The sequence below is a fragment of the Syngnathus acus genome, chromosome 5 (assembly GCF_901709675.1).
Source record: "Syngnathus acus chromosome 5, fSynAcu1.2, whole genome shotgun sequence".
Lineage (NCBI taxonomy): Eukaryota > Metazoa > Chordata > Actinopteri > Syngnathiformes > Syngnathidae > Syngnathus > Syngnathus acus.
Window position 1 is genome coordinate 7,024,752 of NC_051091.1, and position 24,196 is coordinate 7,048,947.

At 44.0% G+C, this 24,196-nt stretch overlaps 2 protein-coding genes across 3 annotated transcripts in view; both read right to left on the reverse strand.

Annotated features, from left to right (window-relative positions):
• Positions 1 to 65: 65 nt before the first annotated feature.
• On the reverse strand, positions 66 to 5,503 carry ikbke (inhibitor of nuclear factor kappa B kinase subunit epsilon). The gene is made up of 21 exons (XM_037251547.1): positions 5,315 to 5,503; positions 4,931 to 5,024; positions 4,694 to 4,831; positions 4,467 to 4,596; positions 4,208 to 4,389; positions 3,820 to 3,980; positions 3,643 to 3,753; positions 3,333 to 3,512; positions 3,049 to 3,245; positions 2,880 to 2,938; positions 2,693 to 2,784; positions 2,490 to 2,591; positions 2,339 to 2,396; positions 2,036 to 2,148; positions 1,898 to 1,974; positions 1,787 to 1,826; positions 1,611 to 1,712; positions 1,286 to 1,382; positions 948 to 1,042; positions 801 to 872; positions 66 to 728 (listed from the first exon to the last, which is right to left on the reverse strand). The coding sequence occupies exons 2-21, from the start codon at positions 5,018 to 5,020 to the stop codon at positions 665 to 667; spliced, it is 2,160 nt and encodes a 719-aa protein (XP_037107442.1). The 5' UTR covers positions 5,021 to 5,024; positions 5,315 to 5,503; the 3' UTR covers positions 66 to 664.
• Positions 5,504 to 5,917: 414 nt separating this feature from the next.
• Positions 5,918 to 24,196, reverse strand: part of srgap2 (SLIT-ROBO Rho GTPase activating protein 2) — a 33,873-nt gene continuing 15,594 nt past the window's right edge. Inside the window, exons 2-23 of one of the 2 annotated variants that reach the window (XM_037251007.1) lie at positions 19,677 to 19,869; positions 17,364 to 17,526; positions 16,467 to 16,529; positions 15,803 to 16,018; positions 15,589 to 15,717; positions 15,295 to 15,516; positions 15,111 to 15,212; positions 14,829 to 15,026; positions 14,682 to 14,766; positions 14,393 to 14,420; positions 14,138 to 14,168; positions 13,204 to 13,264; positions 12,930 to 13,007; positions 12,707 to 12,841; positions 12,514 to 12,619; positions 11,366 to 11,590; positions 9,955 to 10,034; positions 9,495 to 9,693; positions 9,205 to 9,342; positions 8,871 to 9,084; positions 8,686 to 8,796; positions 5,918 to 8,485 (exon numbers count right to left, since the gene is read on the reverse strand). In XM_037251007.1, coding sequence (XP_037106902.1) covers positions 7,937 to 8,485; positions 8,686 to 8,796; positions 8,871 to 9,084; positions 9,205 to 9,342; positions 9,495 to 9,693; positions 9,955 to 10,034; positions 11,366 to 11,590; positions 12,514 to 12,619; positions 12,707 to 12,841; positions 12,930 to 13,007; positions 13,204 to 13,264; positions 14,138 to 14,168; positions 14,393 to 14,420; positions 14,682 to 14,766; positions 14,829 to 15,026; positions 15,111 to 15,212; positions 15,295 to 15,516; positions 15,589 to 15,717; positions 15,803 to 16,018; positions 16,467 to 16,529; positions 17,364 to 17,526; positions 19,677 to 19,869 — 3,326 coding nt within the window. In that variant the 3' untranslated portion in view covers positions 5,918 to 7,936. The remainder of the gene's footprint in view (positions 8,486 to 8,685; positions 8,797 to 8,870; positions 9,085 to 9,204; positions 9,343 to 9,494; positions 9,694 to 9,954; positions 10,035 to 11,365; positions 11,591 to 12,513; positions 12,620 to 12,706; positions 12,842 to 12,929; positions 13,008 to 13,203; positions 13,265 to 14,137; positions 14,169 to 14,392; positions 14,421 to 14,681; positions 14,767 to 14,828; positions 15,027 to 15,110; positions 15,213 to 15,294; positions 15,517 to 15,588; positions 15,718 to 15,802; positions 16,019 to 16,466; positions 16,530 to 17,363; positions 17,527 to 19,676; positions 19,870 to 24,196) is intronic. The other variant, XM_037251008.1, reaches the window with a different exon arrangement.

Below are 24,196 nucleotides of genomic sequence, written 5' to 3' on the forward strand. Positions count from 1 at the left end.
TTTTTTTTTAAAGATTAACATTTCAGAACATAGTGAGTCATAATCACAGAAGCGTTCATGGAAACTCAAGGGGGCATTAAATATGTATTTACTTTCACTTTTCTTATATTGACAAAATTACCCCCTAGAACAAATAAGAATGAAAGCTACTCGTGCAACAAATATTAAAATACGGTAGACTCACTGATGTACAATTGAAGCGTTTGAAAGAGTACATTATAGCCTGACATCATTTAAATTAACAAAATATCCTTTTGTGAGTAAGTACCCTGTTTTTCTTGTGCAGATAACATAAAAAACAATAGTACTACTTGCTACATGGAAACACAGGGACAAACTAGAAAACGACTTCAAATGAAAACTACTGAAGTGGCTTTGATTGATCAATCACATTGTGTGCTTCAAGTAAATAAAACATCATGGAAGATTGATCATTTTGGTTTGATAGTGAGATGGAAAACTTCTGCTTCTTCGAGGTATAGGGATGTATTACGCTGGCAACCCAAAAAAATCCCTCTGTGGTGTTTTGCCCCCCAACTGTGAATCTTATCTCTTAATTGGTTCACAATCTGCTGTCTTCAGCTCCCCTTGCAGCAGGCAGTCTTTGATAGCATCACAGCAGTCATCCCGCAAGCCTTCACCAGGCAATTAAAACGAGGCGCCGTCACAGTGTGGCGGGCCGGCTCAAGCTCGGCCTCGCAGCCACTGCGGAGTTCACCGCTTCTAGACTGCGGAAAAAAAGAAGGATATGCCGTACGCTGAAATAAATCAGTACATTAAGCGCGGTGGCGTTTACTGACCTCTCAATAATAGCGTTGCTACACTGCAGTTCCTGGACCAGAGTTTCCATTTCTTCCTTTAGGTGGTACATTCTGGAACAAAGATAGACGTGTTAGCATGCCAACTATATGTCATCTACATTTGTACAGATGGACAAGCATACAGACTTGGACACCATTTGTTCCTTGTCCCTAAGCGGTATTTCCTGCTGCTGCGGTCCTGCTCTGCTTGGCTGTAGCGTGACCAAGATTCTGTCCAGAGTCTATGTTGCATTCAAACAAGTCAAAAAAAAAGAATTACAACCGAAAAATAGTCACGAAAAATATATATCAAATATAAAATAGTAAAATGAGGTCAAATTCCACACGGGCAATTTTGCCATTCATTGTGACAATTATTTTTTTCCACTAAATCGAATAAACCTCTGAAATGAAACTATACTACATTCACGCACAACAAAATAGTTTTCATTGATACTGACAAGTAGCCACAGGTTCCGACTCACTTTGTTTTGGTGCTGCTCCGTTATCTCAAGATCAGCCACCATGCCTGTGCTGAAGGAACTGAAGTCCTGTAGATGGTTCTGCATTTCTAGTAAAACTCTGCAGACATAGTAGGAACATTTTATAAATACTTGCCTCTTTTTGAAATGATTCAAACGTGTCATGTCTGTTAACAACACTTTTCTCAGTGGTGTGTCAAATTCAGAGAACCTTTATTTTCACTTTACGGGGACTTTAAATGTGTATTGACCAAAAGGTTCTGTCTAAAGTGACGCTAATATGGGCCAAGGTGAAGAATTTAGTTCTGTGGTTGAAACATGCTCTGACCTGCTCCATGTCCGAGTGATGTCCAAGAGATCCTTGTACTTTGGAACACAGTTGTCTCTGGTGAGAGACTTGACCCGCTTAATGTGGGAGGACAGGTGGATTCTAGCAAAGACGATGAGAAGCAGGTGAGACGAAAAAGTTCTCAGGCAGGGAGGGCGGCTAAGTGTGACACATACTTTTCAAACTTGTGAATTTGTTCATCGTTGTATAACAATTCTGTGGAGAAAATAACAAGTCAAGTTGGGCCAACAGGAATATGGATGTGAAGTTCAGAGACGCGTACATACTGCCTGCGAGTCTGTCTTTACGGTAAAGCTGATGAATGGCCACGATCTTTTGAAGAAGCATCTGCATTTTCTGACAGCTGGTGGAGACGAAAGATAAAAAGTTAGACCAGCGTAAAATGGCAACTTCCTGCTTTGTACCTTTTATCACTGTTGAGGGTCTCGGCAAGCTTGGCCTGCTCTATCTGGAAGCGATCCAGGCGGTTCTGAAATTCCCGAATGCCTGCGGCGTACCCGGGCAGGTGCTCATTGACCTGCAAGGATGACGACGGCGACATTGTGTCATGAATCACGTCAGCTTTACTGGGCTTAATATTGTCTCCCTCTCCAGCCAAACCAAAATAGGTCAGACCCGAAGACATATTTCCCTCGTCTTTAATCTGAAACTAGTCCGAACATTTCCGGTGACCCAATTTAAGCTAAGCGCCTCATGGCATTGCTTACCTGCTGCAACCTGTCACTCTTATCAGCTGCACCCTGGTTTTCCGAAGCGAGGTGATCTCTTGGTCATAGGAAAGACGTGAGAGGAAAACGTTAGGATGGGAGGGGGACATTTTTTTTTTATTTTGCTCAGTTTGTGTGCAAGCGGACTCACAGGGTGCCGATCCTGTGTTGTAAGCCGAGGCAGGACTTGAGTCGAATGCTGATTTGGGCAATACTGTGCATAGCTTCCCCACACTCCCTGCACAACTTCATCCTGAAATACAGTCGTCGTGTTTATTTGTGCTTTCTGTTTGTCACTACTTTTATTTGAAATTCCGGTTTGGGGTCACGATTAAGAACAAGAATGCTCCTCACATGTAACTGTAATATCCCTCCAGTAACAGCTCTCTGTGAGAGTGCAGCAGTTGTATCATCCTCAGATATTGGTGGACCACTCCAACTATTAACTTCAATATCATTAGAAAGGGAAAGATAACAATGACTTGATGAAGTGTTTCTCTTCCCCATGTGGCAAGAACGTAACGAATAACAGCGGCGCTACCTTGGTGAAGTTGTAGTCGGCCATGACGTCAAACTTGGCCGGGATGATCGGCGTCTCTGCTACAGATGGGATACATGCATGTGAAAGTTATTGACATATACTTGCATATCAATTTGCAGACTGTAGCAGACAATTATAGTGATGTGCTGTAAATCAAAGTGCGTCTTACGTTCCTTGAAGGGGAGGCTGCTGTTTGCTTCTAGCCCGTGACTCAGCAGGATGAGAGGCCGTGCAGCTGTCGTGTGAGGGAGGTTGACCACCTTCATGCTGCCCTCTAGTGGGAGCTCATGGCCCAAGTAGAGCAGCTGCTGGTGCTGGACATCCATTCCAGTCTGCATGGCCACCTCCTCAAAGAAACCACTCACCCTAGGTAGATGGACAAAACCAAGAACTGTTATGGCTATCCAACACAAACAATCGTGTGTTGTTAAAGAAACTTTGGAGCAGGCTCACGTGTTGTAGTGATGCATGTAAACACAGTGCGCCATAGCCTGCTGGAGAGCAAACAGGTGCACCGGCTGTCGTTGCAGGATGTCCGTCGTGGCCGTGAAGAACTGGTCGAAGCCCCAACACCTCTCCTGGTCTACCTCAAGTATACCGGCAAGTACGGGAACCAGATGCATCTTGAGACCCCTATAGAGACATTAAAAATTGACATGGGTTGAGAATGAAGAAAAGCATCATAACCACAATGATTTTTTTATGAATCATACATGTTATTTAAAATAACAACCAAGTTTCAATATTCAGGGACGTGACCTACTGTGACAGTTGGCAGCTGTCTGGCAAGGATGAGCTCCATTCTATTGGGCCGTTATCGACCCGCTGCAATCCAGAAATGGCCCCCGTCGGTTTCCCCGTGGTGATTTTGTACCTGCACAACAAATCGCAAGTTAATAACAATAACTTAAACAAGTGTTGGCATTATTTATGACTTTACATGGTCTGCTTGTCCCTTCGAGGCCCCCTGAACGGCATGAAGGGGAGAGACCCCGTGGCAGTGTGGTAGAAGGTCACCCCGACGCTCCACAGGTCCACGCTCACTCCGTAGGACTTCTGGTGGTGCGAACGGAGCACCACACGCTCATACATGTCTGGGTGCTGTACATAAACAAAAGTGGACGAGAAAAATATGGCTGAGGAGTGAAATAAAACTTTGTTGGTGCGTTAATCATTTTGCCCAGAAGAGGTCACAAATGTTTCAAGTTACTTACAGATGAAAACAATGAGACAAGTTAGAAATGACTGGCAGTTCAAACAATCGTTGTAAATCTTATTTCTGCTGCACACCAATATCACACACAGCTCCTTTTACTGAGATTTCCTACCAGATATTCTTCAGTTCCATAGATGGACACAAACTTCTCATCATCCTCTAACTCTCTCGCTGCTCCAAAGTCAGTCAGCTTATAGACCGACTTGCCGTCCTCGCCCGTCTGCCGCATTATGTTGCCGGGTTTGATGTCCCGATGCACCACGCCGTTCTCACGAAGGTGGTTCATTCCCTGCACTAAAATAGAATGGGAGGGGGCACTGAAGGGACAAAGGATCCCGTGTACATTGAATGACATGACAACTTTCACCTACCAACACATTGCAATACAGTGAGAAACTCCGTCTCAGACAAGCCAAAAGCATTTTCTGGCTCTTCAAGCAGGTTGAGCAAACTTCCCCCTGAGCAAAATTCCATGACAAGGACCTTCTGTTTGGATAGCAGCTGCAAAAGAGAACAACTCCATTTGGCATTTCATGTTTAACTTCTCCAGTTTTCACAACGTTCGATTACATGTCCCTGCATGAAAGGGGAGCCTTACCTCCTCCACAGCGTACAGCTTGACAATGTTCTTGTGGTTGAGCTTCCTCAGCATGTCAAACTCTCTCATCTGGACCTCGGGTGTGCGATTGTAGCTCGCCAAGTTGAACACCTTGACGGCTACCAACTCACCCGTCCGCTAAACAAATGACATCATACACACAATAGTAACAAAAGGCCAATAGAGATATGGAGATGAGGTAAACAAACACGTGTATTGAAAAAAACAAGAGGCTACCTTATTTCGAGCCTTGTAGACGCAGGCAGTCGCCCCTTGACCCAGGACATCCTGTAAGGACCACAGGTAGCTAGGGGTGCTTGCTGTCATCTCTCTGACATGGCAGCATAAAATAAACATAAGAAAAATGGACACAAGTTAGTTACTTAATCGTTACAGTGAATACAAAAGATAGTTTAGGAAGAGTGATTTCTCTTAGTCATGAGAAAATGTCAACCAGAACTTTTCTACAACTCATTTCAATTCCATGATCTTTATTAGCTTAGCAGGAATGGCAGATTCTATTTATATTGTACAGCTCAGTAGTGTCAGCAGTCGTCCGTCTCCGAAAAGTGCTTGTAAATCGATATGGACTAAAAACATCCGTTGAAGAATAAACCACACCTGAATGGTTGAATGTCTACGCTGGCTGCTGCTGCGGAATTTTCTTTCCTTCGTTTATGAGCAAAACGTTTAGTATTTTTATCTCAAAGCGGTGTTGCTAACCACATTTCACTGTTTCGACTCTTGGAGGAAGTGTCTGCTCGCTGCTATGGTTCAGTTTTGATTGCGGAAATGAAGCTGATTATGCGAACGTCAACTATTTCAAACAAGCGACACAATGTCCAAATGTTTGTTCTAAGCGAAAAAAAATCGGATGATGTGGACTTTAGAGAAAACAGATGCAAAGATTCAACAATTTATTTCGCGAGAGAAAATAGCTCGCCCCGTGGGTTAAAATGGGAAATCACAATATTTGCAATACCAATATTAAAACATGCAATATGTTTTAAAATAGTTTATTTGAAATCACTTTTGTTTATTTTCAAATAATTAAACGCTACGACAGCAATATCCCCTAAGTGCTGGAGTCGGGCGAGGTGGCTTCTGGGAGTTGTAGTTAAAGTGCTCAATGTTCATTTTACAGCACTGGTGGTTGTTTTATACAGTACAGAAAGCTACTCAAAAAAACTGTCAGTTTGAACACAAAGACAATACAAGTCAAAATTCATAGCAAGCAATGTTTATTTAAAAAAAGTTCTACAACAATAACTACACATAGAATTATATAAGGCCTATTTGATTAAACCACCATTGATATTACTGTACAATATTGTACCAAAAAACAAGAGTGTACCTCTGTAATGTACAACATTGTATATACAAAGTACATCTGAACACAGGATTCTCCAGTAATACAAAGACGACTATAAATAAATTTGAAATTACAGTCTCTTTCTCTCTTTTTTAGCCGTTTCCAAATGGACACAAATGCATAATCTGGTAAGTCAACTGCACACAATTAGTCCACACGCAAAGCCAACTTTGTTCAAGTGCATGACTAATTCGAGACCAGACAAATGCACCAACCACCCACATCCATGTTTGTGTGTGTGCACAAGCATGCAGTCACAATCCCTCCAGTTGTTTCGATGAGGTAAGAGCAACAAAAATACACAGTAATACACAATCATGATAGAGTTATAGAAAACAAAAAAAAGTGTAATTCAATGCATGGGAGAGCGTGATGCAGTGTCTGATGTGCAGAAAAATATTTTTACCCTTTTATGAATTCATATCCTCATCTAATTTACATACTTGTGGAAAGATACATTTATTTGGTGCTACTCCCTGTAATAACAAACGGGTTCTTTGGCCACCTTTATAAGTTCTGTGATTGTTTAGCTAAAGGTTTTGTGGCGCTATTGCAAAATTCTAAAACACGGGTGACAAAAAATATTTGCCTTGGCCATCCTCTTGTAATGGACTCATCCACCCATCATGCTCTCATCGCGGCACACACAAGGACACAACCAGACAGCAACAAGGCTCCACATTTGACCATAAAACTGTAACAGTGAAGAAGTCACAACAGAACGGTGCCTCACATGAAATTGGATGAAGTGGTTGGTTGTGCTCAAAACACAAAAGCCCTCAGCACCAAGGTTCCAGTTGCCCTATTGATTAACATACATAAACATTAGAAGAATTCAACTTTTTTTTTTTTTTTTTTTTTTACTGCTGTGTGAAGTATAATTATATGAGCACGCTGTCTTTTTTTTTTTAAGTTATCATCTCGCTGGCATTACACAGATACATAAAACGATGTCAGCCATCGAGTCGTAAGCTGCTGTCAAATGGCCACAGCATGCAACCTGAAAGGTGTTTAGCTGCCACAAAACACCACACACACATCTGTGGAGAACATGTGTGTATACAGTCCAACATTACAAAGAAGAAGAAAAAAAAAAAATGCTGGCTTTCAGTGGTCCCCTACACATAGAAGAAGAGCTGCAGGAGAAAAGCAGCATAATGCCTCAAACTACCAGCGTTTCATTATTCTTATTGCTTTATTTAGGGCTGAGGAACCATTTTATTAACAGTGGCCGTCTCTGACAGCCGTATTAAATTCATGAAAAAAATAATGCAGTCAAGCAAATGTTTGTTATTATATACTGGATATTTATGGTTTCAACATTTCTGGGATTTTTATACAAGTTTTACTGAGAATTCATTTATTTGTTATTTGCAGTTCCCCACCCCTAAATTTGTATTTCTTTAGGCTACATTTTATTAGACCAATATAGCACTCGTGCTGATATTTGGCCCAGTCTTTAAATACAGAAGTTCATCTCCAGTCTTCCACGTGTGAAGCAGCAAGACAGTGTTTCATTTCAAGAGCGCTTAAAACTTTTCACAGTCTCGTCTTAGGAATCAAACAATTCCTTCTGATCGTTACGGGGTCTTAAAAAGTATTCAAGAAAAAAAGCAACACAGTGCTTTTTCTTCCTCATGTGAGCGCGTTTGACCTGTTCCCTTTTAAAAGATTTGAAAATCCTCTCCGTGCTGCGATCATTGACAAGATGTCTGTCATGCAACCATGTGCCGCTGGAAAATGGATTGTGTTGTCTAAATGCTACAGTGTGTTGTGGGTTAGCAAGTATCTACTGTATGTATAACAAACTAAGTGCTTCCGACCTGCTGGTTTAAGCGTTAGGATCAGATTCCAATTGGAGCAATGAGGTGCTAAGCCGGGCAGGATTTATCATTAGATTGGGATGAAGGAGGTGGAGGAGGCGCATGAGGAAGGGAATGTGAGTGCCCCGGTGGCGGCGGTGTAGGTGGCACGGTGGATGTCGGGGAACCCATGGCGGGACTGCCACTCCCCCCGCCGCTTTTCGGGAACACCACCGGCTTGGGCCTCGTCGCCGGCGGGCGCAGCTCTCTAAAGGAAGGAACCGACGAGGAGAGCGAGGAAGAGGATAGGGAAGGCGACGTGGCGGAGGGAAGGGGGGTCCTCGGCTGGCTTTTGGTAGCTCGGAAGGAGGAGGGCACGTCGCTGGCCGAGGAGGCGCTACGCTGGAGTGGGTGGGCGTGTGAGGAGCCTCCCTCGCTGTCCCGCAACAGGCGGGAGTGGAGCGGGCTGGAGGGTTCCGACGCCCCTCCTCCGCCACCGCTCACACCTTTCAGCTGCTCCAGTGTGTCGAGAACCACATCGGGAGTGTGTTTGGAGCTACTCTGTCGCTCCAACTCCCTCAGCTCATTCAGAGCGCAACTCATGGCTGCCTCGATGTCCTGCAATACAGAGAGAGAAGCATTAAGTGAATTTAGAAGCGGCTGTAAATTATCATCCAAAGTTATTGTGAGTCACTTGTTGCTAGGCGGAATTTGTCAATTATTTACAGCCCTTAAAAAAAAGAAGGATATGCCAGTACTGAGCCAATCACATAGTAATAGTTATCAGTTAAAGTTTCTAACCAATATTTTTTTAATACCTGTGAGCTGTGATCCACCTGAGCTATGACCTCAGGTTCCAGAGGTCTATGGTTGCTGAAGCTCTTGGAGCGTCCTGCCGGAGTTGACTTGCGCAGTTGAGGGCTTTCCACCTAAGTCATCATAAACATATTATGAATGTAGCAAGTCCCTGGCTTGATCATTTTGAATCTCCAAGTCACAGTACCTTGGTCTTCAGTGAGGAATGGCGTGTGATAGAATTGAGGATGCTGTGAGCACTAACTGGCCGTTTCTCCACAGACTCCTTCACCAGAGCGCCGCCTACAGGAAGTGATGCGGTCCTGACCCCTCCCACACCACCTCCACTGGCCCCTGGACTATCGCTGTCTGAGCTCCGAAATGTTCTTCTGATGCTCCCGGACTCGGGACGTTTCCTCATCCTGAATGAGATCATTATTAAGTAACCTTTCTATCTTAATGACAAATCAGATTTTTTGAATTCATTTTGTAACTTTGTCTGTGAACAATAAATACAAATAAAATGTTTTGGTACAACTCACTTGTTGAGGTTGGCCAGGTAGATATCAGCCACATGGGCACCAGTAGGAGATGCAGCGCTGCCTCTGGTGGAAACCCTTTCCTCCAGTTGGTCCCTGGTGTCCGCATCCGATTTTGGGCTTCCACGGCCGCCATCAGTCCTAAAATAATCAAGTCTGAGATGTTCCCCTTTTTCCACTTTGAATGAATTTTCAATACATGACTTCATATTGCTGACTCAGAAATACACAACTAGCTACAAATGGAATCTCCCTCTGAGGCAGGTTGTCAACACTGTACGTTGTCATCTTACATGTCTTGGACCACAATATACTGATGTGGCACCAATCCATCCACTCCGTTGTGTCGCCCCTCCCACCAGTCATCGGACGCTCGCTGATACAGAAGCAATGACGCGCCCTTCTTGAACGACAGCTCGCGACTGGTCCGGCCGGAATAGTCGAAACGAGCAATGGCTTCAACTGGGTCGGACTCTGAAACAGCCAAGGTGCCTGATGTTGAGAGGATGGCGGATAGAGACAGGAAGCGATAGAGTGGGTGATGCAAAACAGACAGAGAGAGAGAGGGAGGGAGGGAAGCCAGAGCGATGTCGAGCAGGTTAGTGCTTCTGTTTGGTGACGACGCACATTGCAAAAAATACACAAAGCAGCATAATCAAGCAGCGGGATGTGAGCTGGTTCAAAAGCTTTCAGCCACAAAAGAGAAGATATCATAAGAGGAGCAATTTGATGAGGTTTCTTGGGAGTACGCACCATCTTCGCTGTTGTGACCAACGGACACATTGTCGGGCGCCGGCTCTTGCACAAGTGGGGGCTCACAGTGCGGACTGTCACTGAAATAGACAAAAGGAACAGATAAAGTTGCACCAGAATGTCGCCGTGTGTACAATTTGCAGACTGAACGACATTCATCTTTTTAGTCATATGAAGTTACATGAAACACATCACTGAGATCATATCCCGCAAGACCTGACAATGCTGTTGTCGGACAGGGCCAAGATTATCCCTTACTGTGTGTGTGTTGATTCACATAGGGACACACACTTTCTAACCAAATGTATGACAAAAATAAAGTGTGTGGATTTACGCAAAATATGTACTATTTTTTGACCTGACCTCTGACTCTTGTTTGATGGAGATTGTTTCAGAGCAACATTCGTATTGAGTGTAAGAGTCTTAAAAAAATCTCTCAACAACACAATATAGTTTGCAAACCAAATCAGGTGGGGTCTGGAAATCATAAATGCGATCTGGAGAATTCTGCAACTACTAGAGGCATTCATCACTGTTGCTGTGGTTCGTCATTACAGCAAAGGTTAACCTTTGTACAATATGTAGATGTCTGTCTATATGTGCATGTGACATGTGGTCAGGCGCCACTTTAATCTCCAGCGTGATGGCGGGTAAGCTGATCCTCGTGGCCCCAACCGACCAAAACCACAAAAAAAGAACTTGAGGCTCCTCACCCCCAAATCATTCAAATCCTCTGTAACTGAAATCTGCCAACCGCTCTACTCTGGCTTTGTTATTGCAGCTTCCTCTTGCCAGTTGAAGCAGTCCTGCTACTTCAACATTTCAACTTTTTAACCACTCTTATCTTCGCTTTCACCTTACTAGAAGCAGTCGCGGCTGGCGGTTTTTGGCAGGACGGACACTTTAATAAAAATTAAATGTACGTATAAAAGTGTTTACATTTGCCTTTTTTAAGAACTTTACTCGAGATGGGATTCGAACTCGAGAAACCTACGATTAAGTCAACAAATCCACCCTACCTGTTCTTATCCTCGCTGCCTGGGCGTGCACTTCTCCTCTCAAAAAATGTTGAAGTCACTTCCTTGAGTCGAACATGATCTTATACACTGCAGAATCTGCGCTGAGCCATATCCAATATGGCCGCCACGTCACGTTCCCGTTGAATGGAGCCAGGGAGGAAATGACGTCGGCTTTAACAGCTGCTCAGTTTCAACGTTACTTTTGAGATGCCAGAGGTAAACAAACCTCATCAGTAACTACACTATCCTGCTCCTCTTAAAAACAATTGTTCATACATTTTGAAATCTTTTTATTAGGACTTTTCATTAATTTTTGTCCCTTTCACTGTGACTCAGCTGGGCGGTAGGTAGCTCTGCGCCCGAGCGCCTTCTATTGTTGAGCCTCCACTGACCAGAAGTCGTCACCAGCTCCGGGGATGATGTAGATGGGGCCCTGCAGGTCTTGCGGTTTCGGGAAGATGCTGTCATGGTGGATGATGATAGTTTTAATGAGTTCATTGACGTGGGCCTGGCAGGAGACCTGGTCGTGACCTTCCGGGACAGACATCAGGGTGGGGCCAAAGCAGATGGCAAGGTTGTAAGGGTCCATCATGTTTTCCTCACTGTATTGGGACAAACTGGAAGGAAAAAGAAGTCTTTTAGTGTCAAATTCACCTTTTATCCTCATTTTATGGGGCATCCTTTTATTTTCTCTACTGCTGGTCCTGGCCAAAAACTGGTTAGCAACCAATCACAAATGAGGCCTGTGAGATAACTCCGAATGCATGCCTGTGTCAAATTGCTGTTAACTCCTTCATCAGTGCCTCACTTGAGTTACAAGTGAGGGTATTGGAGTGTGTGAGAAGAAGCCGATTTGTTTGGGAGGCTGTAAATCACCCCGGGGCTAAAGTAGAAGCTCCTCTTCTGGCTTCACAAGACTTGTCTGTTTGTTTATTCAGTCGTCTCACATTTCAGCTGTCCATCTAGTTTCATTTGCCCTGTGATCAACTTTGTTAGGGATTTTTTTATTTCAGTTTTTGAGACTATCTCTGTGGCTTCAAATGTCAGCTGACAAAAAGTCTGGCTTTGCAGGGAATGTAAGCCTGCAGCGCTCATCAAGACGCTGAATATGATACAAGGTTATAAATCAACTAGAAAAGGGAGGGGGGGGTCTTTTTTCAAGAGTGGAATGGTGGAAAACAAAATCCTTTAAGGGCCTCCTTCGGCCTTTTCACAGGAAGTTTACCTCATCTCAGTTATCATGGGAATTTTGGATTACAGTATTTTACCTTTAACAGTGTGTGCAGACAGAAAGCTGCTGATGTCAGGGGCAGATGCCCGAGCGTCAAAAAAAAAAAGGAAAAATCTGATTTGGAAGTATTCAAGGGAAAGAATAAAAGGTACAAAACTACCAAACTGCACTTTTATTATTATTATTATTATTATTATTACCATTACTGTAAAATAGCAATTATTATTATTATTTATTGACTGACAACTATTAATATTTTTGAGGTTCTCATATTGCATTTAATGTGTGCGTGTGTGTCCTGCTACTCACTGATTGAGGAAGGCAAACAGGTATCTCATGATGATGAGTGTTTCACTCGGCAACGATTGCAGCACTTTCTTAATGTGGACAGCGCGCTCCTGAAGGCTCTCCATTGCTGGAACAGAACCGTGATGACACCCAGGGGGATTAGTCACACAATAACGAGTTGGAAAAACAAAAGATTGTCGGCGGAGACTCTTACAGACGCAGGAAATGAGGTCATGGAACACTTCCTTTGGAAAAAGGGCATGATCCAGTCCTCTGAAGTAGAGTTTGAGGACGCTAGCAATTGAGTCCATGTCATGGTCGTTTTGGTCTCCTGCTAGTGGGTCTTCGCCTGTAACCCAGAAGATGGAGGGAAGCAAAGTGATAAGATGGAGGGAAGGGAAGCAGGGATGTATATTTTCTATGAATTGCAGTCGAACCTCGCTCAAATGCATTCTTGATATCATTGACCTCCACCTGGGAGCCGGATACTCGGAAAATGCCCTCGTGCTGCAGACCTACAGGGGCATAATCACAGCTACTTTTACGACATCCATTTTTCATGCTCGGGATTGGCATGCTGGATATTGGATATCTAGTTTGTTCATTCGAAGATTCCTCGGGTCAAAACAGGTCACGTGACTGCAATGCAACCAATCGGTGCGCAGTAAAGGCTGCCGCTAAACCTATCGCTCGACGGAAGAATTTCCTCACCATGGCGACTGATGAAACGGATGCAGCTCTCAACCATGAGGGGAATGGCTTCACCTGCATCCTAAAATTGGAGGGAAACATTGTTTGCATCACAAAGTGCACCCAACAGTGGATGACAAATAGGAAGCTTGCCAAGGACATAAAACAAAAGCAACCATGCTTGCTATTTGGAGGTCTGACTACATCACACGTCTGCTGCTGCACATGCATCAGAGCACACACGTTTAGGAGGAAAGGGTGCCAGACGTGGGGAGGGGAGGGGCTGCTGTTGCTAGGAGACTACACTTTTCCCCTTTGTTTCAGATTTTTCAGAGGGTATATCAGAGGGAATATTTAATTGACTAATGAGTTAATTGAATCCATTACAAAAACATCTAATGTCACTCGACACTGCAACCCAGTTTATTCTCACAATTTCCCAACAAGAGTGTCGCAAAATATAGTAAAATTAGGTCATTGCAATTTTCTCACAATTTGGTATACTCAAGTGTGACATCTGGGCTTGTTTAGGCCAAAGCCGAGAAAATGACTTATTCTGTTGTACAATCGGTGGATAAACACACGTATTGTACCTCCAAATAATTGTCCTGCCTGTCACAATATGTTGCTAGCACAGTTAGAACACATATCAATTTTAATAATTAAAATGTTGCTGACAATTTAAGTGAGTTACACTTGTGTATTTCACCACGGCAAACCTCATGCCACAAGGGGGCGCTCCAAACATTATTTCCTGTTTTTTTATCCTCTTGTCTCTCACTACACTCAAGACCATTAGATTGTATTAATTCCATCGCAGATCTGTGTGTATATGCTTCCAAATATGTTGTATATTTATTTATTTTTTAAATATATTTATAATATATCTTACGGGTGGCGACGGTGGGAAAATGAGTTCAAAACAAAACTACGCACTCACACGACAGATAATTACCTGTTTCCGTACTGCAGAGTTTCTCCGTCCACTATTCAGAGAGCGAGAGAGAGAGAGAAACAGCACTCTGTCATTAAGTCGCAAGAGTGCCTATTTATACGCGCACAACTCTGGTAATTTGCTCACACAGACACATATGTTGAGAATATCTTGAAAATAATAGCCCAGAGTGCCAAGAAATTAAGAAAACCCCACTGAGGCATATGTATCCAAGATAGTGTGCCTTTCTGTACTTCCTTCCTTCACCGCACGTACCTGGCAAGGCAACAGTCGGTCTTCTGACCTAAAGGGGGGAGAGACAGGATAAATGTGGACGTTGGAGAATAAAAGATGAATATAGCAGAATAGAAGTGGGAGACACGAGAGGAAGAAGTCAGCGTACACATACAAAGGCCTTCCTGCTCGCTAGCGGAAATGCAGACATTTCCTGAGGAAGACCCCCAATCGCGCCCCCCCCCCCCCCCCTTCCCCTCCTCAACACATCTGCCTCCACATATGGTCACAGTCACTGTGACCTCCACATACATGTCTGAAGGACACTTACTCTCGCCTATGGTCTTCTGGATGAGGTCATGTTTGGCCTCGAGCTTGGTGATCAGGTTCCTGCCTTCAAGAAACTCCTTCAGCTTCTACACAACGCACAGTATTAGAAGTGTGTAGTTCAACTACGCGCCGAAGAGCAACAACTGACCGCAAAGTAGAACTGTTCCGTCTCCTGTTGGTTGGCCCGTCTCTTGGCAAGGCTGGGCTTGCTGAGATAGGATTCACTGAACGTCGACTTGACAGACTCCATGCTGTTGCTGTGGTGGAAGCAATCGGACACGTCGTAGTCCTCCACCGTCACCATGTCCTGGATGGTGGACAGAGTGGCTTCCATAGTCTTCTTCACCTGATGAGCAGCAAAGAGAGGGGAAAAACTTCAGCATGGTATGAATTACCAAAGGGGAGAAGTAATACTAAAACATCTCTTAACCTCTTCGTTCTCTATCTTGAGTGTGGATAGTCGGGATTGAAGCTGTTGACACCTCTGGAGAAGCTCCCCTTCCAATGGCTGCTGTGCACACATGACGCCCATCTATACACACATAAAGGTTTAATTTGAAGTGGTGTGGAAGCGCATGGCATAATACTGAGATGCCGCTGATATTCCAAAATACCATGTCTCCCATGTGCGACTGGAAGTCAAAGCGAGCCGGAGGGCAGAAGACATTGTTGTAGGTCTCCATCAGCTTCTGTTTGTCTCCGTTGGGCTCCAGACTTTCAGCGGCGCCCTCCAGAGTCTCCAGACCAGTGTGTTTGGACACCTCGACGTTCTGTTCTGCTGACAAGTAGGTTCTCAAGGCACGGTGGAGGCTGGCATGGTAGCCCAGGTCGCAGCACTGTGCAAAAAAAAATGTAGATCTAAGTGCTTAATCCTGCCCGTCGTTGTTTTAAAGTGTTTTCATCCTCACGTCGATGATGTCAGAGAGGTCATGGATGTAATACTTGAAGACGCAGCCGTTGGTGGCCTCCAGAGCAAGTAGGTACTCATTCCTGGCTTTGATGGCCTTCAGCTTGTTCTCCGTGTACTTGGCTTGTCTCTAAGATGACGACGGAACGCGCGGTAAAGAACAAGGGCCCAAAACAGGTTGCTCTCACAACATGTGGCGTCTTGTCGCCACTCACCTTCTCCTTCATTTTTTCGATTTTTTTGACACTAGAACGGCGGATGGGTTTGTCGTCAGCTTTTATGCTAGCAAGGGTGTCTGGCGAGCGTGGGGTCTGGCGGTCGTCCTGGCGACCGGAACGCCCCATCTGTTTCTCCTCTTGCTTCTCGGCGTCTTTTAGCTTGGACTCTGCGTTCATGCTGTCTGTGTTGTACATGTGGTAAGTCTTCATCACCTGGGAACATGACATTTCCGTCACAACGTTTTTTCCCCACCCGGGAAAATGATGGGGCATTCCGCAATTGTCGTAGCCACACACTCATTCCACCCGCCAGCGGTCAAACACATGAAAGTAGTACACGAAGCTTGCTCAGCCCAAGTTGGGCGACCGGCACTCCACTTTTCTGATTCAAATCTCCCAAGAGAGTCCCTGTTTTGTTTATGAGTCTGTCTGCATGTGCATGTCATTTAAACCAGATTTATTTATAACTCTTTGCAAACTATAATTGGCGGGCTGAGCTACAGCTAAACGTTGGTCGCAAAGACAAACAGGCAAGCACACGTCACAACTTGGCTGGACGGACGCGAGTTGGTGGAGGATTATGCTGAATCACAAATAAGTTGTTAGCGGTCTTGTAGCATAGCGAACAAAAGATCACACTCAACTTTTTGATTTGTCTTACCGAATAAAGCTCGTTGAGAACCTTCATCAAGTCTTCTTGCAGCTGTACGCCGACCTCTTTGCTCTGGGTAGACAAAAGAAATAAGTTACAGAATCAAAAGAAAAGACTGGCAAGAGGCATTAAATCAGACTTGGATGGCCGGAAGTTGAATCCCAAGCAGTTAAAAAGGTCAGGATGAGGATGAGTGGGATAAATGTGTGTGTGGAGAGAAAGAGACAGCAAAACGATTTAGGGTTCTGGAGTGGACAAACGAGATAACACAAGGGACAAGTGAGGTTGCCCCGGCCCCGGCCCCGGCCTCGGGCTTTAAAGCGGTCGGCCTACAGCAATCTAAAAGTAATCAGCTATGCCTGAGCCGTCCTATCCGTCAACTGTGAATCTTGACCTTTGAACTTCTTCCTCTGGCCTGTGCTTGCCCCTCTGGCTCGACAAGACCGCGCCAAAAAACATATTAAGACAACTTTATGTCCTGACAGAAAGCTTGTTAATGCAGTTTGACTTGAGTGCCCCCCCCCCCCCCCCCATCCAGTTTTCGTACCCCATCTGGCTGTAACTATCATACCAGACCGCTTAAAACACACACTGATCTTTCTTACAAGTGAAGGCATTCTACGGGCGACATTCTTCCGCTAAGTCCAGTCTTTAAACTTTGCTCCACTTGATTCCTAAGCCAAATTCTCAACACCCTTGAAAATATAGTGATGTTTATTTTTTTTCTGTGGAGCTGCTCTATGCTGGACTGTCATTGACGTTTTACATACAAAACATCCTGATTTCTTTTTATACAACACTTGACAAAAAGCGCCGATGATGGAATTTGGATAAAAATGACTTGAATTATTAAGAGCAGATGCCATGTGCATGTTCGCAGCCAAATGAGACACAACGTCTGCTCGCCTTCTTGAAGAGCCGTCCTGAGTCTTCGCTGATCTGTGCGAAGCGTGGAATGATGTTGTTGAGGTAGAGGTCCGACAGAGTGGCGTGGTCACGACTCTCCCTCTTCACCTGAAGCAGCAACAAATTCCAGCAGTTCACCGGAGATAAGATGCTCTGCTCTTTCCTGCACAGAATGACAATGATAGAGAACAAGTCTTAAAATGCAATCAAGGCACCCCCATCGAAGCATAAATTCGGATAAAGCAGCATTAAGTCTTTCATCTGATTTGAAGTTCCGCTTTTCATCCGGTTGACGAATGCCCATGAGGCCCCACAGCTTGTTAAAGGTAGAAACAAGTTCATTGTACAGCACGCTGTTTTTCATCAAGATGAAACAAGCGTTGGAATAACAGCCATGGTGGGAGAGAACGCCCAGACAGATTTATACAGAAAACAGCCACCCTGTGTGTCTCCCGCACGTACACACACACACACACACAGCAGGTCAGTGAGCCAACCCAAACAGGGGATTCAGCCAGGGTACAAAACCCAGCAGGAAGTGGTAAGGCTCCCCAAAAAGCACAGCTGTTGCAGAGAAGAAAGGACACATAAAAAAAAAAAAAAGGGAACGAGATGAGAAAACGACTCGGAAGTTCCTCTCATACTGGAAATGTCACACTGATTTCGCCTCACTGTGCCCATTGGGGGAAAAAAGAATCATGGGTTATCTATGGCTAATCAGGAAAGCAAAATGGATTATGAGTTTAAGTGGATGACAGAAAGTCTTTGTGTGATAAGAGGTGCATTAAATGACTTGAAGAGGCCAATAGTGGACACATTGATGAGGTCACCGGGTCACGCAGACAGAGGAAGTCTTTGACTCAGAGAGGGGCACTGAGTCAAATTGTTGGATTAAGTTTGAGTCATCGACCATGATGTGATAGGCTGGTACCGGCTCTCAGTGGTCAGATGACTAAATGTGTGTGGTATGGAAAATAGTCGTCACACACGGCCGAGCATAATACATATGTGGGAACAATTTAGACTTTTGTATTATTGGTTTTTCCATTTTTCAATTTTTTTTTTTTTACATTTTCAAATTGATTATTATCGCTGATCTTACCATACAATCAAAGAAGCACAACATGTTCTAAAAATCTAAAAGGTTACTAGAAAACTATAAATTAACTTTAATTTCACAACCCTGAGCCAATTCCTGATCACAGTGGCACTGCAGCACTTGCGGTGAAATAAAATAACAAGCTACCTCTGCCCAGCTCTGGGTTCTCGCAATGTAAACACGAAAATGTCATTGGCCTCTTTTGAAGGTCACATGGTGCACTTAGTGGAACGACAGTGAGCATTGGGGTCAGGTGAAGGCAGTGAGTCACATTCGAGGGAAATGCTAAATGGTCATTTACAGTCGGGATCAAAGCACATAGCATTAGCTGGAGCATTGCTGCCAGCACAATTCTTCTTTACGACTTCAATGACGTGACTAGCCAGGCTCATGTAAAGTTCCAAAGCAGCTTATAGCAAAATACTTTTAACACTCGATCGAGAAAAGTAACTCAACAATGCTTGAACTGTGATGCTGATGCTGCTCATTTGTGCTGCCCGGCGTGAGAGGGGATTTTCGGCGTGAAATCCGATCAAGAACTCAAAGGAGAGTCCTTTGGAGGCATCCAAGCAAAGAGAGAGAGAGATGTGGTGAGGAGGTGCGTGGGCACACAAAGTGTAAATTTATTTATTTATTTTTTTAAATCAAATATATCAAAATATAATGTTACATTGAGAACTTTAGGTACCTTACAGTGTTTGAATTCAGTGTGTTGTGACCACACACTTTTAGGAGTTAAAAAAAAAAAGGGGAGGGGGACGTGTGCACACATAGCCGAAAAATAGCTCAAATTCCAATGTGGCACCCAGACAGAACAGCAGTAGCAGCCGGGTGGAGAACTTTCCAGATGTTGAAGGATTTGAGAAAAATAAAATATGGCAATCAGTATGGATTTTTAAAATGGCTACAAAAATGGGATTATATCAATGACTTTGAAGTCAAAAGTAAAAAAAATTGTGTCTGGGTTTGAAAAAATATGGTATGACAATGTAATTTTACAAAATCCACATGATAATAAGCTAAGTTAGCTAAATTATCTTAGTTACCTTTTGTGCCACGTGTTGGAGCTGGACATACCACACAGACGTTGACTCAGTCACAACCTGGTTGTGTTTTGAGCAAGTACACATTTCATCCGTGCAATTTATAAAAGTTGAACACAGAATAACTATTTGGATTGTCGTCTTTAAGCCAAGTGTGTGTCTGTTACATACTTCAGCAGATGGTCCTTTGTGCTGCGTGTCTTGGTGAGGAAGCGTTCGGCCAGCTTTTCCATGTTGCGGCTGTAGTCCATCTCAATCTCCGCCTTTTTCCTGAAGAAATCCTGCAGGTCCTGGAGCAGCTGCACCCGCAGCTCACACTGCTGGTCCAGACATTTCAGCTGCTCCACCAGCTGGGCGCGAATTTCTGTCAAGACAGGGAGAGACAAGTTTGTTGGCTTTTTTTTTTTTAAGATGATCTCAATGCACCACAATACATTGAATGTCAAATGTCTTTGAATTCAAATTCTGCATTTGATTAAAAAAAAAAAAATAACCACCCAAAATCTGTTCATGTCATGTGACACATGAACGTAATCTATAATGTCTGCAGTTTTATGATGACAGATTAATATTTATAATACACGTCATCACTATAGCAATGCAAATTATCTGGCCGGGCATGTTTCGGGGGAGGGGATGGCCGCCCCTGCGGTTCCCCCTTTAGCGCCGCCACTAACAACACTGTACAAAAATGTAAAGAGGAATGACTCATTTAATGTCATAAAATTATTTGTTTTGTATAGTGTGTCAGATGTCTTTAATGACAATACAAAGGCTCAACTGAATATTTCAGATGAAAGGACAGGATGGGCATAGAAACTTGACCATTGGTTCAAGTCAGGTCACTGTGCGCGCAGAGTGACTGGCCGACCGATACTTCCGCTAATGAATGTGCATCCTGTTCGAGGAATAAAGCAATCGAAGAGCCTCAGTGACTGTCATCCTTTAACTACACACATAATTACAATTCTCTTATGCCTCTCTATATATAACCCAAAATTGTCTTCCGCACATGTATTGTGGCTTATCACGCGCCCCCCAATCCGATCTCTAATTATAATAGAGTGCACTCTGTTGATATATTCAATCACAATGAAAAACTCCTCTGGAGAATGGCGTGTAATGCAGCTTTGTCGCAGGAAGCAAGTCGCCACGTGCACACGCTCGCACACACATCAATGATAAATGGATCAGTGCCGACAGCTGACAGATTAATGCTATGCTCTCCTAGCCGCCTGCCAACAGTTTGTGTGCACTCTGCACGTGTAGCCTTGGAAGAGGGAAGAAACAACAAACCTCACGCACGCACGCACAAACCGGGCTGTTCGGTCACGGCTAGTGTACCACCGCGGCTGCCCTACCTCGGGAATGTTGGCTCTGCAGGAAGCAATGTGTTTTAGCCTCCATCCTGGCTCCTGTTCACCATCAAGTTCCCTGACACACAAGCGCAGACTGCAGCGCACATTTGCAGGCAGATTTGGCAAGAGTCCCTCGTCTGTTGAGCCAAGAGCCTCTTTGATGCTGCCATTGTGCTTTATAGCTGAGAGTGCAGTTCCTCATTACCACAAAAGAGGTGGGATATCTGTAAAGGTGCCTGTGCGCACATGCTTCATCCCCAATCTGTCTCTCACACAGTGTCGGAATCAATAAATAACCTGTTGTGAAAAATTGTTGTTTCCGTCCCGTGTGGGTGTGCGCATATTTGTGAGCTCTTTCCACATTGCAAAACGCCGTCAATGACAGGGATGAAGTCAGGGCCCATCGTTCGCGGCCTCTTGTGACTGTGACCACAGAACCACAAGGTGACAGACAGCCTTGTAATTAACTGTCACAGGACAACAACAACGCATACCACACTGTGCAAACACTGCAGCACTCCGACATGCGGACCGCAATCAAGATGGCGGGCGCTGAGAAGCAGGTTTAGGAGTGACATGCAACATTATGACTACTCCCATAATTTTTATTGTAATAAAAAGGCCCAAATTCCATCTTAAGCTCTGGAACACACCGAGGTGTTCCTAAAAGCACACTCCAAATCTATGGGTATATGACTCAACCACTGGCAACCACAAGCTCACTGTTGATCCTGGCTGTTGAGCTTAATTTCCTTGCGTAATAAAAAGTCGGCTTTTTCATCTATGTCCATCGTACAGCGAGGAGGCGAGGCGCTCACAGCGCAGGTCGATGCCGTCCCTCTGTAATGGTCATCATCCCTTCAGCCAGAAAGAAGTGGGATGTGAAGTGGAATGTGGCGCCTCCACTCCCTCCAGAGGAGGCCCAGTCATATTTTCCAGGCAGATGAGAGCAGGTTTTGCAAACTGGATCTGGGATTCTGCTTTACTGATGCTCCACCATGATAACTCCATATGCGACATATTTGTTTTACATTTTCATTCATTTCTATCAAGTCATACAACCCCGACTTCGTTTTCACTTGCGCATTTTGCACGGAGCTGAAAGATGGTCCATTGTCTTTGGCAGAGATTTTGCTCACCGCAAACGTCTGAGATTTAAGGCTGCTGCCTCAAATCAGTCAAACATAACGCATGCTAGCGTGCGGTTAGAAATTTTCAAGCATCCAAAGGTGCTGCCAAAGGGCCTGTCACATAAAAATCTCTGGGTGGAGCCCAGAATGGACGTTCCTCTCTCTCTAAAATGACATTGCGAAAAAAACTCAATCTGTCCACCATTCTGGTGGTGCCTAGCTGATGCTTTGAGCTAAACTAAATTAATGAGTGAATTCATTTTTGAGATACCTTCATAATAGTTTTAATTTAGAAACGTAAAAGGTTTTCCCCCCATCAGTGTGACACGTTCTGTGTTCACAAGCTGTAAATGTTACAAAAAGTTGCCTGCTACTTGCTAAGGTCAAAATTTTGTCTGCAACTGGATTTATTTGCATCATCTGCACAGCTGTTGCGTTGTAATTACCGCACTACTGTTCACTTTTTTTTTGCTTTATGACTCTGATCATTGTTTGCACAGCTGTCATTGGTCACTAATAGTGCCCTTGCATGACGTAAATGGTCTTTGTCATAGTTGCTTATGCTACAAAAGACAAATTCGTCGTTATTTTTTTTAGCATACTTGGTCAATACAGATGATCGGGATTCTAAATAAAAACAATGGCATTGCAGTCAGTTGTTGCCGAACGCTCTCCAGGGCTTATAACAAGTTTGAATTGTACCGATGTGAGCTCTTATCCTCTGGGGCAGGGATTTTCAAATGGTTTTGTCCAAGGGACCACCATTATAACCAAGAAGCAATTCAGGGACCATATTATTTTATTTTGCACCGAAGTAGAATAGGCCAATACAGGCTATTTATTTGCATGTGTATGTCTATTTTGGGAACCCCAGCTACATTTGACATAGTTTGGATGGGATTCACAAAATTAGCTGGAAAATAAATCAAGTTTAAATAATAAATCAATTCTATTTTTGAAAATGTTACAATTATTTTCCATTTCCAATTTTGTGGACCACCTGGCATACCGCCACTGACCACTAGAGGGCCGCGGACCACAGGTTGACAATCGATGCTCGAGAGTATGAGAGAAATACAGTGAAAATAGGAGAACAGAGCGTTGGCGAGTGAAGTTGGGGGGGTCAGCATCACAGTCATTCAGTTCTCTCTGCAGGAAGAGACGACAGAGAAACAGGAAGTCAGTTCATTGCCCATAGGGAGCACATGGGAGGGTTATATTAAAACAACGACAGGAAGTATGTGCACAGAGGCCGGAGTTGTGCCTGTGTAGGGGGCGGGAGGGTCTGAATGAAAAACCTGAAGAAAAGGAGGCAGCTGTGGAGTGAGTCACTGAAAAAAAACGGAAGAAAAATACTCAACTTGCTGGTTGTATTATATATATGCTGGGTTGGCCTATCAGATGCGATTTCAAGGCAGTCGAATGGCCTTAGGTTGCAGGTAGTATTTCCTAAAAGGATTCTTAAGAAGGGTGGAATCTATTAGTTCCAGACATGCCTTGCGAATACTACTTGACTTTAGAGACACATAGGAGTATGTGAAGAGGGGGAGTATAGGAAAAGATAGAATTACAGTACAGTAAAAGTGTTGGAGGGGAAAGTATTGCCGGAATGAACGAGTCCAGACGATTTCTTTTTCTTGGGTCGACTTATTTCCTCTGCAAACACACACACACACACACATGGACTGAAAGGAATGAAACCTGTCACCCAAATCGCACCAATTTAAGGAAACGAGGTGTTGTCTTAATGAGGCTGGTTGACTTCAAGACATGGAAAATTTGCCAGTGTGCCAAAACCAAAGAAGCCCGATCAAGTATGTGAGAAGCAAAGATGAGGACAATGGAGAAGTGGGGAATTTTGTGTGCCCTATGACCAAGGGGAATTTCAGATGTCACAATGTGATTTCTTTTCTATGTGAGTTCTGGTTTATTACAATGAGAACTGAAACTCAAGGGAATATTCTGACCAAGCATGGAAAGACAGATCTAACTTTTAAGAACCACAAACAAACACTACCCATGGACCAATTAAACCACTAATGACCAAAGGAATGTAAAACAAGTGATGGGAAGACAATTTCCGGAAGTGCTTCCAAGATAGTGTGACCATCAAATCAGTAGAATACTTTGTTTTAAATTTTATGCAAATGTTTCAAAGAACAGGAGTGAGGAGATGACAAAAGGTCAGCGATAGAAGGGGGGG

Bases quoted from the DNA above. Each gene is read 5' to 3' on its own strand.
- ikbke (XM_037251547.1), bottom strand. From the start codon at position 5,020: ATGACAGCAAGCACCCCTAGCTACCTGTGGTCCTTACAGGATGTCCTG. The intron at 1,043-1,285 runs GTGAGTCGGAAC...AATGCAACATAG, and splicing joins CGGAGCAGCACCAAAACAAA to ACTCTGGACAGAATCTTGGT. The intron at 729-800 runs GTCAGTAAACGC...TTTTTTCCGCAG, and splicing joins AGCAACGCTATTATTGAGAG to TCTAGAAGCGGTGAACTCCG.